A 17676-nucleotide genomic window follows, 5' to 3' on the forward strand; every position below is an offset into this window, starting at 1 on the left:
GTAATATCAGCAAACACCTTTGTCCACACAGTCAATTCCTCTACCATTTACGAATGTAGCTACTCTCATCACCCAAAATAACTAAGTTGCCATCACTGCACTTAGTCGCCATTCCTTCAATCACTTTTGGAATACCACCGGTCTGCGATATCACTAACTTCCACATATTCTCACTTCTCACGTTCTCTCACATAAACACCCACAATTTCACACGCCGAACACTTACACCCAACTGAACTGTCCCACTCCGACAAAGGCAGAAAATAGGAGTAGATCACGGACAATCCGAACCCAGACGACAACTTGTAAATTCGGTTAATCCCCGAATCACGCCTTTGTCAGTGGAAGTGGTAGCAGGACTCGGTATAGCTACGTCGCGGTGTCTAAGAATAAGGATAAGGACTCAGGCAGGAACAAGAGAAGGAGGAAAGAGCGAGAGGAGTAAGTACGAGAAGCGATAGCCTTCAAAAGGAGTGGTTTTAGATGCACAGTGTGCATAATGGTGACTGCATAGCTCTTTGTGAAGGTTCCCTGAGGAGGCTGGAAAAGGGGCATAAGATAGCTGACGTGAACTTGTACCCAGAGCTACGGCAGAGTCTTTAGTTATATATGAGGGTTGTGCATTAGGAGCCCAATAAGTTATAATTGGGAGCTTTCCAACGACCAAATTGGCAGTGAGATCCTGCGAACAGCAAAAAGCGCACGTCACTTAGACTTATCGGTGAACTTCAAGGAGAATATGCACTATTACAGTCTTGTCTGAATTAGGAGAGAACTTTTTGAGTCTAGATCACGATGTGGACTCCCAGTGAGGGTTTCGTGTAATGACACAGTATCCAGCTGAAGCGGTTCTGCTCTGGGCGATGTCTAACACGAACAGTGTGACGATTCCACAACCTCCTGAGATGGTTTCGGAGGTAGTGGCCAGGTTGAAAAACCTGAGGGACTGGGGTCTTCACACAGTAGGGTATGGGATTGACTGCGGTCACCAGTCGTTGGTTGACAACTGGTTTTATTGCTAGTTGGAGAGTCCTCGTCATGGCTCTGAAGATGGGTGATTTTGTATACATATTTATATGCGAAGCTGTCAGTCCGCCTCTCCTTCTGCCATTTACCTGTTTGGGTTTTGTTGAGGAGTTTCTCACAGCTGCCGCAGTGCGTCACAGTTCTCCGACTTCGATAATTGCGCTTTTCCATCGGTCCGCCTATCGACCCACTTTGAACCTTCCTATTGGTCACTTCATTCTCTGTGGGGCAGCCGCCGAGCCATTACCAACCTCGAGCTACAGGCTGGAGTTTTGTCCTCAGACACTGACTGCGTGCCCTTACCCTTCATCAAACGCCAATGCCCAAGCTTCCATTGGCCACAGAGCTCACTTAACATTCACATCGCCGACAAAGTCTCATCTGGCTCCAAAACATAAAACATGAAATGAAGTAGCATCGAGAGTCCAGATCTCACGGCAAATTGTGTCCTGTCCTCCATTTCTCAATCTTATGCACTCAGATAGCAATTATAGCATAGCTAGTTTGCTCGAATGCAAGATGCAAATAGCACATGACATGCAACTAATCCACAAATGTCACATACCCCCTAAACATGTCCACAAGCTCAGGATCAAACTCAGCTAACCAGGCTGGCTCATCACTCGTGGCTGGAGCGATCTGCTGCTCAAGAGAATCTTGCTCCAGAGATGCCTGACAAAAAATGAAGCTGCCGACTTTGATTTCGTCGCTCGTTTCCTCGGAGGGGATGCTACGTGCTTGAGGATGCGAGGCTCCCTGCGTGTGACTACCAGGCAGCAAGTCTGTCTTGGAGCACCCCTGGGGAACAGAGGGAAAGCCCCCGTGCCTCTCAGTCGTATTGCAGGTGATTTTGTCATGCAGTGTGAAATCGGCCTTTGTCTTTGAGGTGAGTGCGCTTCCGGTTGACCTGAGCCCCTCAAAGCGGGAAACTTCGTCACCGAAAAGCGACTCGAGGTCATCATCAAACCAATCTGGATCCAGCTCAACAGATGATACATCCTTGGTCCGTTTATCTACTGGATTCTTTCCAGTCTTCTGGTTAACAACATCTGCTGCTCGATGGGCGTTGCTTGCGGCTGAGGTCATCGTTTTGGTTTCCGTCGGCGTGTGCAATCCATTGCCAATGGCAATGGCGAGCAGATCATCTTCATCGTCGGTCCAGGAAAGGTCGATGCAATCCGCTTCCGATTTTTTGAATTCTTTCTCGTTAAATGACCTGCAGTTCGCAATGGTCCATGTAAAGAACTGCGGGGGAAATGGTTTGGCCAGGTTTGATGGAGCCAGGTAGTTCGCCTTGACCCGTTTGGCCTGGAAATCCTCAGTTGTGGACAGGGCACGCTCGAATGCCTGCTTGATGCAGAGTTGAGAAAGCGGAGACTCATTGGAGTCAACAGGAGCAGACTTTTTGGTGTTAGAATCTGATCTTTTTCTCTTTGAGTGCTGAAACGGACGCCGCCGTGGTTTGTCCAGTCCCTCCTTACAACACTTATGAGTGCAAGGTCTTCCAGACTTTGTGTAAGTACCTCCACTGCAAGGATGATTGCACTGCCACTTGCCGTTAGGCAATTTCACGGGCTCCCGATATTCTACGGTCATGTTGTCCTTGTCCTCGTCGGTGTCGTGGGGATAAGACCAGTGATCATCGAGCACTCTCGTAATTGGCTGGTTGCGGCTGCTTGAACGGTTGAGGACCTTCTCAACAGGGGGATACTCTTCTTCCACAGACTCACAACCCTGCTCGGGTGGTTGTCTCTTTGACACCAAAGCCATTGCCCTCTCCTCAGCCATTATCAGGTCAGCATCATCGAGACCATCATTGTCTGGATCATCTATCTCATCGACATAACTGCGTCGGCGTGGGGTCGTGTCGTATCGGGATAGACGTGTCGGGAATACTGAAGCCGGGACATTATGTTGGAGAGTCTTGGACACAATCGTGCCAACGATCTCCTCACAGGTAAAGTAGCAGATGACGCGATCTTGTGGCTCATGAAGCCCGACAGCAAACCGCAGCTCATGACCGCTCTGTGGGTTGAGTTTTTTCATGCTCCCGCGCCAGAAGAAAGCCAACACTCCTTTGCCAGCTTCAACGAAAAAGGTTAGCGCTGGCCATCGGTTTAACCAGGTGGGAGGCCCCTTGCGATTGAGATAGCGAAGGGTGGCTTTGACCTCGATCAAGACGGGTTCCTGATCATTGGAGACAACTTTGCGGTCAACGACCTCAAGGTCCATGTCAAGACGGGGGAACTTGTCAAGGTGGGCCTTCATGTCCTTGCCGAACGGTGGTTGACGAGACATCAGGCGCTCAATCTCGTCGTAATCCTTGTCAGCAAGTTCCAGGACGCTGCGGATGCCCCTGCTTGCCAGCTTGCGCATGCCGACGGGCCCAATTTGGGGAACCTGAATTAATTGGGTAGCTCGTCCCTCCCAGGACTCAGCAGCCAGGGCTCTGGCGAGCTCAAGGGCATTTCTCGTTCCGATAGCATCGCGATCATAACCCTTGCAGTCGATAACGGCGCGAACAAGGCGACCCAGCCTCTCAAACACGGCCCGCCTTTCAGCATGGAGCTGGCGTCTGATTTTAGAAAACTCTACGGAGTCAGGATATTGAACGCATCCGAGGTGAGCTTGGAGCATGAGCGAGATCTTGTGCCAGAGCTGGGTCACGTTCTCTTTGATTGGGTACAGGATGAGGGGAGACTGATTGACCTCGCGGAATAGTGCCCGTTCGTTTGGCTTGAAGCGGAAGTCTTTGAACTCCGTGGCCTGGGAAAGAACAGTGATCTGCTCAATTAGTCTTCAGGGTCTTTGCAGCATGCACTGGCGCACTTACCAACACTTCCATGCTGGCCGCACGAGGGATCTGTAACAGCAGTTTCATGGTGTTGAACTCGACCATATACTTGGACATGGCACGGCCATATTCAGTGCACCAGAAGATGTCGCCATCAGTAACCATTTTGGCATCCTGAAGTTGCCTGATGTCCCTTTCACAAATCTTCTCGAGATTTTCATCGATCTGAGAAGGACTCGTGGTGCTGCCTGTGAGCTGATAGTACTTGGGGTTCTTCCTCAGTCTAACGCTCAGAAAGGTACCGGAAAGCCAGATTTTGGCGGATTCGAGGCTGTTGATGGTGCCAAGGCAAATCTCGGAGTTTAGGTGCTCGATAAGATGCAGGTGTAGTGTGCTCTCGAGGATCTCATGGCCCGAGACCATCTTTTCGTAGCGCTGCCTGTTGGTATTCCGTGTGAGGATGATAGCTGTGGCACTATCATCAAACTGAGGACGACCAGCTCGTCCGAGCATCTGCATGACCTCCAAGTCCGAATACTCCTCCAGCTTTTCATCGGCAAAGCACACAGTGCCCTTCAACACGACGGTGTGGCAAGGAAGGTTGATACCAACTGCCAGGGTAGATGTGCAACAAATAACCCCGATCTGACCCTTTAGGAAATTCTTCTCGATAATTGTCCGATCCTGAGAGTCCAAGCCAGCATGATGAAATGCTACTCCCAAGTGAATGATCTCCTGGAGCTCTTTGCTGATGACCGGAATTCTCTGATTCGGTATGGGCCACACTGGAGTGCTGTCAGATCTGCTGGCTGCGTAGTCAGCGAGCATGGTAGCCGTAGTTTCGCAAGACTTTCTGGTAAAGCAAAAGATGAGGATGGGCTTCCGCTGAGAATGGCGGGAAAGCAGACTAGGAAGCTTCTGGTCCAGAAATTTGTCAAAGGTGAAATCGTTTCCGTTGTGGTCAAATCCGTATACGAACTTCTGCAGCTTCACGGGGCGAAACTCTTCCCTAAAGACCTCTCTATGGGCGGGAAGCTGCTGGTTGGTGTTGTTTCGGCCAAGCCACTGGGCGATGTCCTCAGAGTTGGGGACGGTAGCGCTGAGAGCAATAAAGCGGACGTTCGCTCCGATTGTCTTCATCCGTGAGACGACGGCTTCAAGGGTTGCCCCACGAACGTCCTTGAGGATGTGGACTTCGTCGATCAGAAACAACTCCACCATCTGGAGGAGCTTCTGGTGGTCTTGCCACTTCCGAGTGACAGAATCCCATTTCTCTGGAGTGGTCACGATGATGGAAGCATCACTCACTCGCTTCATCTCGGCATGGGACGTGTCCCCGGTCAGCTCGGCGCACTTCAAGTTCATATGGGCAAACTTCTTCTCCCAGTCGCGCGCTTTCTCAGAACAGAGGGCTTTGGTTGGAGCTTGGTAGACAATTTTGAAATTTTGTGAGCCTCGGTCAAGCGCGAGCTTGCAGATAGCCAACTCCAGGATGGCAGTCTTGCCACTACCTGTTGGGGCAGCGATTACGACGTTGTCATTGGTCTCGTAGACTGCGCTGAAGCACTTCGACTGGACGGCATTAAATAGTTCGAAAGGAAAGATGGCTCGGAACTTCTCTGGCAGAGCCTGACGCAAACTGACAAGGGGAATGCCATGAATGACAGGTGTATTGGACAGGGAGCTGCCTTGAGCCTGACAGGATGGAAAGGTGGCTGATGACTCCAAGGGCTTGGATTTGCTTGTCGCAGGAACAGAGAGCTTCTTCTTAGGACTTATTCTTGTGGTTGGACTGGAGCTTGCCGGTAACTGAAAGTTGGATGACAGAGCAGAACTGCTTCTTGGACCTGGTTCGTATACATCTGAGCCAGTCAGCAGGCCGCGGTGTTGGGCAGTTTCAGTTCTTGTGAAGTGACTTGAGCTTGGAGGTGTTTGTTGGAAGGCTGCTTGTGGAACGGGGTAGCTGAAACTCTGCCTTCTGTCCTCCACGTATCTATTTTGCCCCCTGTGCGCAGTCAGCTGAGGGGAGGCTGGGAAGACATGCTGGTAAACAGGTTGGGAATGAGGAAGAGGATATGGAAGCAGAACATTCTCGTAGTTGATGCCGTATCCGTCCGTTAGCTCGCATGAATTGGGAGCTCTCGGTGAAGGGAAGTAATTGATGGGGTTTTGCTGGTTTGGGAGATGGTTGAAGTGTTGGATCCGATGGGGCAGCTGCAGTGCGTTATGACCAAGGAGATCGCGGTCTTCGTCAAGTAAGCGGGAGTTTGGATGGATAAACACCAGCAGAGGGTGGCTTACCGAAGTCATCGAGCCCGTTATCGTAGATACCGTCCATGGTTGGTGTATGAGTAAACCAAGGGCGCTCGGGGGCTCTGCTGCGAGACAAGACACGACACAAAAGCTGGAAAGATCTGTTTATAGGTCCACAAGCATCCGAGGCAGAGGCCGGATGCCACATAATCTTGACTGTCCGACGATGAACTGCATCGAGGCCACATTTGTGCCTTCCATCTGAGTTGAGAGCGGAAAGACTACTGGTACCTGACCGTCCAGGCAGACAACAGCCTACCGATGGCAATTCCGGCAACTACTCCTTCCCCTCTTTCCGTCAAACTCGAGCAAGAATCTCTTCATCCACCATTCTTATCCAGTCAACTCCTTGACGTAACAGACACCATGCTGAACTTCGGCAAACCCGTCTTGCTGGACGACATCCCATCAGGTGCCAATGAACGCAGACATGTCCTTGAAGATCACAGGGCCATGGATTGAGGGAATTGGTCAACTGCCAGTGAACCATTGCCCCTGGCAGTAACGGAGTTCTGTTGGTGTTAGAGTGCCCCTCAGCATACACAGAGTTGCTCTCGATCTCGGTGTCGTGACGAAGGATGTCGGTCATCGGCGAGTTGTAATGTGGGTCCGGAGTGGGCATGACATTTCCGAGAGACCGCGACGAAGATCATCCATGCATGCAGGGTCAGGCTTGAACCATCAGTAAACATCACCAGAATCACCGTCGTCGCTGGCCCATATATACATGGGCGAATCCTGACATATCCTGATTTTTTGTCGTGCCGACTGTCGAGTGCCGAGTTATCAGGACGTCATTTCCGTCGACAATGCGGGATCGTATCCATGCATTACGCATGCCAATCGACGATGAGCCTCTAGGAACGTGACTTTATCTTTGACGTCGCAGCAGTGACAACGTCGCACACATCGCCTTTGCATCACCCCGCAGCAGTGGATGCGCGCCTTGCATCGAAACGGCAGGCAGGCGACGCGGTACCCGCCGGCGCAATGCTGTGGTGAACTTGGCCCTGCCCCACCTGTCTGTTAAAGGCAGGTCTTTCTTGTAAACGCTCATACTCAGCCAGTCAGAGTGCTTACCCTGAAAACGCGCCCCTGGTTTCTCTGTTCGGCCGCCTGCTCGCCTGTTTAAGATAACAGATGCAATGTCCGGGCACCATTTGCCCTCCGCCCACCCAGAGGTAGGATCAGCATGTTTGATGAGAGGCCTATTGATGAGGCATGGAGTTGACTGTATGTTGGCGCTTGCCATTGCATGTGGGGAAATTCCTGGCTACCTTGCGTTATACTTGCTCTTATACATATCGCCGTTCCGCGCTGCAGTAATGGACGTCGCTCAGGAACCGTTACGTTGCATCATCCCGTTCAGCGCATTTAGACAGCCGTCATGAAGCCAACAATGAGGGCGCTCGTCTGGGCCCTTGCCAGCCTGCAGTCACTGGCCGTTGCTCTGACGATCGCCGAGATCAACGGCAACAGGTTCATCTCTCCCTACGCTGGACAGACAGTCACCAATGTGACCGGCCTGCTAATTGCCAAAGGGCCCAGCGGCATCTGGATTCGCTCGACGACACCGGACCGAGACCCTGCCACGTCAGAGGCCATCTATGTCTACAGCAGTAGTGTCGGTGCCAAGTTGTCTGTCGGCGATATCATATCTATGGACGGCAAAGTGTCTGAGTATCGCTCTAGCGAGAGCTACATTTACTTGACTGAGATCACTTCGCCTAAAAACGTTCAGGTGTTGTCCTCTAACAACACCGTCAAGCCATTGATCATTGGGAAGGACACATTCTCCCCTCCAACCGTCCAGTACAGCAGTCTCGACAGGGGCGACATCTACAGCGTTCCTAATGCTGTAGCCAACATCTCCGAAGTCAATCCTGTCCTCCAGCCGTCCAAGTATGGCTTGGACTTCTGGGAGAGCTTGAGCGGCGAGCTGGTCACCGTTAGGAAGCCGAAGGTCATCAAGACCCCGAACAAGTACGGCGACACTTGGGTTTACGGTGACTGGGTCGTATCTGGCAAGAACTCCCATGGAGGCTTGACTATGACCAATAAAGGTGAGAAAAAGAGTCCTTGTTTCAATAACGTCCTGGCTAACAGCAGCAGACTCCAATCCAGAGGCTATCATCATTGGTTCGCCCCTCGATGGCACAAAAAACCCCACCACCTCGAAAATGGGCGACCAGCTAGAAGACATCATTGGCGTAGTGCAGCAGGCCTACGGATTCTACTCCATCCTCCCCCTCACCGCCGTCAAGGTCAAGGTCAATGCCTCCGTCGCCGCATCGCCTACCTCCCTTCGCAGCCGCGGCCAATGTAACGCCATCACCGTCGGCAGCTACAACGTTCAGAACCTTGCCCCGACGTCTGCACATCTGCCCAAAGTCGCAGCTCATCTGGTCAACTACCTGCACACACCGGACCTCATCTTCATCCAGGAAGTGCAAGACGACAGTGGACCGACCGATGATGGTGTCGTGTCTGCCAATGCCACCCTCACTGCCCTGACTAATGCGATCTACGAGCTCAGCAAGGTCAAGTACTCCTTCGCCAGCGTTGATCCTGCGCCTGGTAACCTCGACGGCGGTCAGCCAGGCGGCAACATCCGCCAGGCATACCTCTACCGACCGGATGTAATCAGCTTGTACAAGCCCAACCAAGGCGGCGCCAACGACGCAACGCAGGTCGTTCCCGCGACCAAGAGCAAAGGTTCTACAGTGACCGGCCCGTCGCTGTCGTTCAATCCCGGCCGGATTGAGCCTGCAAGTGATGCTTGGAAGGGTAGCCGGAAGCCGCTCGCTGCCGCCTGGACTGCGAAGAAGGCCAAGAAGCCTTTCTACACGGTGAATGTGCACTGGAGCAGCAAAGGCGGTGGCACCTCGTTGCATGGGGACATTCGGCCGCCGATCAATGGGGCGCTTAATGTTAGGATTACGCAGGCTAATGTTACAGGGGTGAGTATATCCCACTGGGTTGTGCTATGTACGATATCTGACGCGAGGTAGACATTCATCTCCAAGATCTTGGCTCTCGACCCCTCTGCAAATGTCATCGCTGCTGGCGATTTCAACGAGTTTGCTTTTGTCCAGCCTATGAAGAGATTCTCATCTGTCTCAAAGATGGTTGACCTTGACGAGGTTGCTGGCATCCCTGCCAATGAGAGATACACTTAGTGAGTTTTCTCAACTCCGCCCTCTCAGTAATCACCTGCTAACAGAGGAACAGCGCATACGACATGAACGCCCAGGCCCTCGACCACATGTATGTCAGCCCGGCCATTGCTAAGACCAGATCGGTCAAGTTCGAACATGTCCATGTTAATGCCTGGGCTGCGTATGATGATGTGGTTTCGGACCATGATCCGAGTGTGGCCCTCCTCAATCTTTGCGGCAATTAGAGGGCTAAAATATTGTCATTTCTAATGTCTTGACAAGTACCAACAAACCGGAGAAATCAGCATGAAATCCCATCGCCCATCATGTGATAACTTGCCGACGTATAGTCGCAGTGTAGATAGAAGATTTGGTAGACCAGTGAATGGGAAACTTAAATCCTATGAAATTCTTGATGGTCGAAGCTAATAAAAGGGAACGAGACAAGATTGCGTGAGTGAGGAGAATGGGGGATGTAACTCTAAGTTGGGCATCTGGTCAATCATACCCATATGCACTGACTGTGACAAAGAGACAAAAAGTGGCTTTGCTAATGGCTGAAGTTACTTGACATGAAGCAATACATGCATGATCAAGGAAAATATGGTTGATTAGCTGGAAGAGCTGGATGGTGCGGAGGAGATCTTAGTAAGAAGGTTCTGCTGATGGACACAAACTGGATTTTGACTAAATTGGGACCAGTATGTGGACAAAGCAACAAAGAAGTATTAGCTCATTTGCCGAAACAAACAGGATTTACATTAGACCAGCTGAGGCGCGGCACTGAAACCTCAGTTCCATGGTCACGAGAGGCATCATTTCCCTCCTGACCCGATATAATCGCTAAAGGAAACTAGGATGTGAAGAATGCAACTTAGACACCAGTCAAGAGTACAGACATGTTCAGTGCATGAATGTGAAAGGCTGTAGCTAGCTTTTATTGCAGAGTAGATTACTTGTGGAATTCTGTGCAGTCTAACCTGTCATGAGAATGAATGCCCTCAACCGGCAATTGGCTCTCTGCATCCAACGGCAGAGAGGCACATAAGCAGCCAAAACCTGGCCACCAGGGATGCTGGCATATCATTGGTGGTTTACCATTGACGGCCAGATCAGTACGGGGATAGCTTCAACATCTCGTAACTGCTCTGAGGCTTGGTTAATTAAAACAGAATTCTTGTTCCCCGATCCCAAGCTAACGCCGCAAAACAATAAGGAAGTTTCCTGGGCTGATGCGCCTAGGACAGACAGTTGGTTGCACACTTTCAAACCGAGGACTTAGGTGGACGATTTGATCGGAAATTAGGAACAAAGGGAGAATGTCTTCTTTTGGGTGTTTAGAGGGAACTGTCATGTGGCTTCCAGGCATACACATCACCCCTGCAAATAGTACGAGATCATAGATAATTAGCCATGTATCCGCATTGTTTGCCCAGAGAACTCAAGTTCCTATTGTAACACATGACACCACGGCACTAAAATTTGAGCCTATGTCATCGTTGAGAAGATGTCCATAGCAGCGGTCATATCCATCTTTCAACTAGTCCTCTTGTTCAATAAATCCTGGCAAGTAGGTATTGGCAGGATGAAAGTTTTCAACATTGACAGTTCGCATGTGGAAAGTGTGCTCAGTCTCGCTTAAAATCTGTCAGAGGTGAAATTGATAGGGGTTACGAGGCGTCTGATGGATATCTCTGAGATATTGTTGGGGCCGCTCATGGTGTGGAACGAAGGAGATGAATTACCATCAGAGCTCATATGTAATTTTCACCTCAGTAATAGAACAGTTTTCAGGGAGTCGAACTGTTACAGAATGATAGTAATTGTAGAGGATAACTAGAGAGCAAAGATTTTTCTTGGAAACAGATCATTTAGTGCTGTATGATCTAAGAAGCCTCTATCAGAGGCTCGAGTAACAAAGACAGCAACAAGGCATAATGCGGGCACAAGTCAGCCCCAAGGCAGCCCGACACTTGGAATGTAACCTCGTCGTTGTCGGCCAAGAAATGCCTCTAAAACACCATCACTTTACCTAAGCTGTCATTGTTCAAAGTTCATGAAAGCATATCGAGTGTGAAGAAGAGAGCATGTGGTCATTCGATTGCATCACAGAACAGGTCTTACGCTACATGTGAAGATGAACATTACAATGTTGACAAACCTTAAGAAAACTAGTTTTTACAAACCCCCTTTTCACTGCTTTGTTGCCCCCGAATGACATCAGCCAGCTGTCAGACAACTGTTATCAACTGCACCTTAGTACCCAGCTGCCATACTACCCCACCTCTTATGCGCCCCCACAGCCGCGGTTGCCTGTGCAATTGCCCCGCAGCGCAACCAATTGGGGGCGGGGTAGCACATCTGTTGAGCTCAACACCTCTCATCAGCCGGCTTGACCTCGACGGGACACCTTCATCTCACCAGTTTCTTCTACTTAGACTTTCGCCTTGCCTTTTATTTTTTCCAACAAAAATTTTAACTATATACTTATTGTTTCAAGTGTTACATAATGGACGACCAATTCGGCGGCCGAACCGACGACGACCTGTTCGCCGACGACATCGAGCCCGTCGACGAGGCGCTTGCCGTGCCAGTTGTTATCAGCGACACTCCAAGTCCAGCGCCTGCAGTGACGCCGGCTCGGGATGCGCAGACGAACGAGCAGACAGAAAAGCAAGCTGCAATGGCGCAGGAAGAGAAACCGGCAGCGCCGGCAAAGTCGTTAGCCCACTCGCGACATAACCCCCGTGGAAGAGGAGGAGGGGCAGAGAAGCCTCCTCGTTCGACCAACCACTCCAAGCACAACAACAAAAGCCACAAATCTACTCACAATAACAACACAGACAATGGCAATTCAACCACCGATTCCTCAACAACACCGACTCCATCTTCATCCACCCCAAAACCAAAGCGCTCCAGCACAGGCCAAAACACCTCCTCCGTTTCTAGCTCAACGCGACTCACCTCCGGCGCGAATCCCCGTCCCAAACTCACCGAAGCCGAGCTCACAGCCCGCATTGAAAAAATGCGTCTCCTTGCTGCCGAGAAGGAGCGCCGCTTCGAGCAGGCGCAGCGTGATGAGAGTGAGCACCAGGCTGCGATCGCGAAGAGTATTGAAGAGGATCTCAAGAGAAGGAAGGCTGCTGAAGAGAGGAGGAAGAGGGAAGAAGAGGAGAGGAAGAGACTTGAGGAGGAAAGAGAACGCAACAGGGAGAGGAAATTGAGGGTTTTGAAGGAGAGGGGAGGTTGGACGGGGGAGAGTCACGACGAGCCGGATAGGGGATTTAGGAGCGCGGCTGGGGGGGTAAAGGGGTATAAAGGGATGGGAGCAAGCAGATTTGCTGCGGAGTCTAATGATCAAGAAGACGGAGATAGCTTTGGCCGAGGAGGGATGTCAGGCCGAGGAAGGGGAGGGCGTGGCCGCGGAGGGGGTCGCGGCGGTCGCACCCTCTTTGAAGCATACCCTGAACGAGAACGTGAGAGGGAAGAAAGGCGGCACTGGCGCGACCGGGGGCAAACCCAGTGCGAGAGTGCTGCTGACCAGAAGATGGATCAGAAGGATAAGAACCCCGAACTTAAGCCGGAAGACTTCCCTGCTTTGCCATCGACCTCAGGAGTACCTAAGAAACTTGAGGTGACGTGGCCTGCGAAACCAAGCCCAGGGAAAGCGACGAGTATGGCGGATATCCCGCTGTCGCCGCCGGTTGGGAAGTGGGATGATGAGGTCGCTGCTGCTGCGGAGGTTTATTCTGGGACCTAGGAGTCCGGATGGGACAGCCAGCGAGAGAGCTCTGAGATTCTGGAATGAATAAGCCCGTGAAGGTGAGGAATGACAGTTGGATAGAGATGCCAGTTTGCCACGGTTACAATCAAGAAAACCAAGTCTTTGTTCTTCCGTCCCAGCTTTTTATTATACTCCCACAAACGCCAAACGCCGCGCGAAGAACCCCGATGATAAAGGCTCTCAACGATCCATCACCAACCCCTCCTCGACCGCCGCCCATACCCCTCTCCCCTGCGTCCTCTGCCCCCCTTCCCCCAACTATCATAGCCGCCAGATGGACCGTCCTCGTCATGATGCACCGGCGGCGGCCCTCCCCTACCAGCCCGCTGCCTCATCTCCTTGGGGAAGGCCTCATACGCCTTGCGCATCTGCGCGAAGCCCAAATGCATCTTGCCAAAGAAGTGGTCCGCCAGCCGGCGATCGTTGTCGAGCCGACTGAGGTATGCGCCGCAGACGTCGCAGACTTGTAGTTTCTGGTGACCGGATGGACCAGAGGTTTCGCTGAGCGCCTTCAGCTCCTTCTCGCGTTCTGCCTTCGCTACCATTGCCTGGCGGACTTTGTAGTACTCGTCGTATGCTCGCGCAACTTCGCCCATCTCGCCTAGAATTTCCACTTCCAACAGCCCATTCGTAATGGTTGCGCTGAGGTCGGAAATTGCTTTAAGCAGCGCATTCGTCTGCCTAACCTCATCAGGAGTCTTCTCCAACCTCCTCTGCAGTGTCTCGATATTCCGATTGCATGCCTCAATCCGGTTCTGCAGATCCCGCATATAATCCCACTCGAAGCCTAGCTTCTTTTTTTCGGCTTCCGAGAGCGCTTCGTACTCGTTTTTCAGCGGCTCGGAGTGCACGCGCGGGCAGGGTCCCAGGTCGGCTTTAGTATTGGTGAAGAGGTCGTGTGGACAGGTGCCGACGATGTACGAGCGGCATACTTTGGGGTCGGTGAGGGGGAGTTGTGCGGTGCGGGCGGCCAGACCGCCGCCCATGAGTTGTTCTGTCGACAGTTAACATTGAGCAAACAACCGATGACGGGAGGGACGAAAGATGGACTTACCTAGAAGCTTCCTTTGCTCTGCGGCCATCTTGCTAAGGTGTTGGCTAGAATATAATGAGAGGATTAGAAATTAAATGGTGCACTGGCTGCGATGATGGAGGCAGAGGAAGAAAAGAATGGATGTCGGTAGGTTCGCTGAATGTTGCCGGCGACAGGACGAAGATCGCAATGGAGCTCGAAGTCTGGAACGCTCAAGGCTGAGTGGAACGCGTGCAATGGCGACCCGCAGATCCACTTGGCGCCCATTATCTTATCAAAACCCTTGTCGGCCTATCTTATCGAGCCCCTGTCACTGTGCCGGCCATCTTTCGCCCAACTCTAGCTCTGGGTCAACCAACGTCAACTCTACGGACCGCGACGATTCAACGCGCCAATGGACCGGGCGCGGTCCAACACACAAAATGCGTCAACCACTTAGCACTCTCTTTTTGTTCTTCTTCTCCTTCCTCTCCCTCCCCCTCTCCCTCTCCCTCACAACCCCCGACTCCGACTCTCAAGCCCCCCAGGACTACATCCACGCTGAAACTGACTACCAAGAACAACTGCATCTCCGTCCCCTCCCTCGCGCCGCCCTTCTCGCTTCCTTCTCCTTCCGCTCCAACACTACATTCAGCGAGTTTACCTCCCGCAACTTCCGACTCTTCCCCCGCTCCCTCGGGCAAATCCTCTCCTATGCCAACACCCGGGAACTGCATCTGCGCTTTAACCTCGGCCGATGGGACGCTGAGTCGTGGGGCTCGCGCCCTTGGAATGGCGCTCGCGAAGGAGGGACAGGGGTGGAATTGTGGGCGTGGCTCGTGGCGGATAGTGAGGCTGAGGCGGAGAGGAAGTGGGTTGTGTTGACGAATGCTTTGTCGGGGCTGTTTTGTGCGTCGTTGAATTTTATCGACTCGACCCGCACGACGAGACCGGTGATGAGTTTCCGACCGGAGGGGAATCATAACGATGTTGACCCGGGAAAGATGCACCTGCTACATGGCGTGCTACCGCACGAGGTGGTATGCACAGAGAACTTGACGCCGTTTTTGAAACTGTTGCCGTGCAAGGGGAAGGCGGGGATTGCGTCTCTGTTGGATGGGCATAAACTATTTGATGCGAGCTGGCAAAGTATGGCGATTGATGTCAGGCCGATTTGTGTTGGAGAGGACGAGTGTGTGTTGCAGATCGAGCAGACCATTGATATGGTACTAGATGTGGATCGCGCGAAGAGGCCTAGAGGTAAAGTTTTTCTCCCCTCACTGTCCAGGCTAGTACAGCTAACATACCATTGCAGAGAATCCCATTCCCCGTCCTCTCCCATCTCACTTCCTCCCTTGCGACACAAGCAAACCATACCACTCTCACGACACCTGCTTTCCCCTCGATCACACTCGCAACCGGGACTGGTCCCTCACCCAGGTCTTCGGCCGTCCCCTGAAAGGCGCCTGTCCTTTATCCAATCCCTCCATTCCGCCCATCTGTCTCCACGTTCCCTCTTCTCGCAAGGTATTTTTTGCTGGCGTAGCGGCCGAACAAGAAAACGAGAGGGAAAACATTCGGTGCTACCATCTTTCTCCAGAAGAAGAGTTCAACCTCGTCCTGCCTCCTCCAGAGTTACCCGACGCAGACGAGTTGGATTTGGTCGTGCCCCCGACTCCGCCACCTCTTTACGCAGAAAGAAGCTTCACCGGCTACGGCCAAGAACGCGGTGGCGTGCAGGCACTGCTGCACAACCCTTCGAAGGCAGAACATGTCTCGTTCATCTACTTCGAGACACTTCCTTGGTTTATGCGGATTTATCTACATACGTTGACGGCGAGGCTTATTCCAAATAATTCGACCACTTCCCCCCCAAAAGATATTAAGGTCAAGGAGAGTGTCGATCTCATAAAGAAGATTAACTACCGCCCTGCTCTCGACCGCGCAAGGCCGTCTCATCTGGAACTCCATCTCACCGTTCCTCCTCTGTCTACGGTTCAGCTCACCTACACATTTGATAAGACCATCCTACGGTATACTGAGTACCCTCCAGACGCGAACCGGGGCTTTGATGTCCCCGCAGCAATTATTACCGTTTTGCCTGATGACTCCTCAGATCCCTCTGCTCCCTCTCCCGACTCCAACCTCCAACCGCGTTACTCTCTAAGAACCACGACACTCCTCTGTTCCCTGCCCACACCAGACTTCTCCATGCCATACAACGTCATAATCTTTACTTCAACCGCCATTGCCCTCGCCTTTGGTGGCGTGTTCAACATTCTGGTGCGGCGGTTTGTGGCTGCCGATGAGGGGCCTGTTGTTGGGATAGCTGCGTTGAAGAGGAGGTTGATGTTGAGGATTGGAGGCTTGCTTAAGAAGTTGGGGGTAAAGGCCTAGGGGGACATTTGGGAACTTGTAAGACAGGAGAGTAAGCAAAAGAAGGAATAGAGAATATGTGGTGCGTGAAACATGTTACGGTTGCAAAGATGGTATTTGGATGCATTGACTTAGCACGCTGTTTCTTACAAGACTCTAGACGTGACTATATAATAATATCCTTTTCGTTCTAGTGCCTGGCTCCCTGATGAAGCCGGACTGTTTTATTGAAGCTTACCGACACTGCGGAGATCCGCGGGCGGCAGTGATGTTTGTGTTGTTAGATCGCTGCGCGCCGTTTGCTCCCGAATGGTTACCGTTGCCATCGCTCCAATCACCAACCAGAACATGCTGCGAGACTCACGGGAGTATGCTACGGCTTGGACGACACGACATTCCCCGGCTGTCCCGTGAGGTCACCTCGGTGAGTGGAGAGCCAACGCGCGTCAACTACCGTGCTCCTCGACTTGGTAGATGGAGTGAGGTGCTCGTCCGCGCATGTAGTGATTACTGTGTCCTCCATTATCGGCGACAGCCAGCATCACATATCGCACATGCACGTCTTTACCGTCATTTTGTCCTTGATCTTTCGTCCTCCCACAACTTCTCTGACTCTTACTACAACTTGCTGTCCCTTACAGCAGTTGATATTTTCATGCAGTGTCACATGGACACGGCAGTCCAGGGAGAAGATATATCCTTGACAGCCAACATATGGAGCACCGGTGAAACAAGAGCTGAGAAGGGCAAAGGCATATTTAATCGATAGAGCCCAGGATATACAAGGAGGTGCCAGAATGAGTTAGATAACTTTGCCACGATAAGGAAAACCCCTGAAGATCCCAGGAGACCGCGAGATACTCACAGGGGCAAAGGGATTTTATAAAGGGAGCTACTTAGACACGAAGGATTTTCTTGGTTTTTTTTCTCCCCAACACAAGGACATTGAGGACCAAGAAAGATTATTACACGTAGCAATTGACTTCGTTGTGCACTCCACATCGTCAGTGACCATCCAATCCATTTGACCCTGCTTGCACCAAAATAAGTCACCCGTTACATACGGAGACTTCTTAGACTACCATGTGCGCTTCAACCGCCCTCCGGGGGCTGTCAAGAGTGTCCCTGCGGGGCTGTAGTTTCCAGGGAACATTTCTTCTTGTGATGGGGGACTTGGTCTGGTGCAGGCAGGGATCGACAACGGGTCAATTGG

General features: G+C 51.8%; 5 protein-coding genes across 5 annotated transcripts; 3 read left to right on the forward strand and 2 right to left on the reverse strand.

Moving 5' to 3' along the window:
• Window positions 1–1569: 1569 nt before the first annotated feature.
• CTHT_0064340 (DNA helicase-like protein) lies at window positions 1570–6158 on the reverse strand (the record flags this gene model as incomplete). Its single annotated transcript, XM_006696676.1, has 4 exons — window positions 1570–2444; window positions 2550–3792; window positions 3860–5667; window positions 6122–6158. The coding sequence occupies 4 exons, from the start codon at window positions 6156–6158 to the stop codon at window positions 1570–1572; spliced, it is 3963 nt and encodes a 1320-aa protein (XP_006696739.1).
• Window positions 6159–7520: 1362 nt separating this feature from the next.
• CTHT_0064350 (uncharacterized protein) lies at window positions 7521–9536 on the forward strand (the record flags this gene model as incomplete). Its single annotated transcript, XM_006696677.1, has 4 exons — window positions 7521–8196; window positions 8258–9093; window positions 9145–9311; window positions 9365–9536. The coding sequence occupies 4 exons, from the start codon at window positions 7521–7523 to the stop codon at window positions 9534–9536; spliced, it is 1851 nt and encodes a 616-aa protein (XP_006696740.1).
• Window positions 9537–11800: 2264 nt separating this feature from the next.
• CTHT_0064360 (uncharacterized protein) lies at window positions 11801–13051 on the forward strand (the record flags this gene model as incomplete). The annotated part of the gene is made up of 1 exon (XM_006696678.1): window positions 11801–13051. The coding sequence occupies one exon, from the start codon at window positions 11801–11803 to the stop codon at window positions 13049–13051; it is 1251 nt and encodes a 416-aa protein (XP_006696741.1).
• Window positions 13052–13266: 215 nt separating this feature from the next.
• CTHT_0064370 (uncharacterized protein) lies at window positions 13267–14157 on the reverse strand (the record flags this gene model as incomplete). Its single annotated transcript, XM_006696679.1, has 2 exons — window positions 13267–14069; window positions 14130–14157. 2 exons carry the CDS (start codon window positions 14155–14157, stop codon window positions 13267–13269), a joined length of 831 nt encoding a protein of 276 aa, XP_006696742.1.
• Window positions 14158–14530: 373 nt separating this feature from the next.
• CTHT_0064380 (uncharacterized protein) lies at window positions 14531–16484 on the forward strand (the record flags this gene model as incomplete). The annotated part of the gene is made up of 2 exons (XM_006696680.1): window positions 14531–15347; window positions 15403–16484. 2 exons carry the CDS (start codon window positions 14531–14533, stop codon window positions 16482–16484), a joined length of 1899 nt encoding a protein of 632 aa, XP_006696743.1.
• Between the last annotated feature and the right edge of the window lie 1192 nt (window positions 16485–17676).

This window comes from Thermochaetoides thermophila (genome assembly GCF_000221225.1).
Source record: "Thermochaetoides thermophila DSM 1495 unplaced genomic scaffold scf7180000011821, whole genome shotgun sequence".
NCBI classification, from domain to species: domain Eukaryota; kingdom Fungi; phylum Ascomycota; class Sordariomycetes; order Sordariales; family Chaetomiaceae; genus Thermochaetoides; species Thermochaetoides thermophila.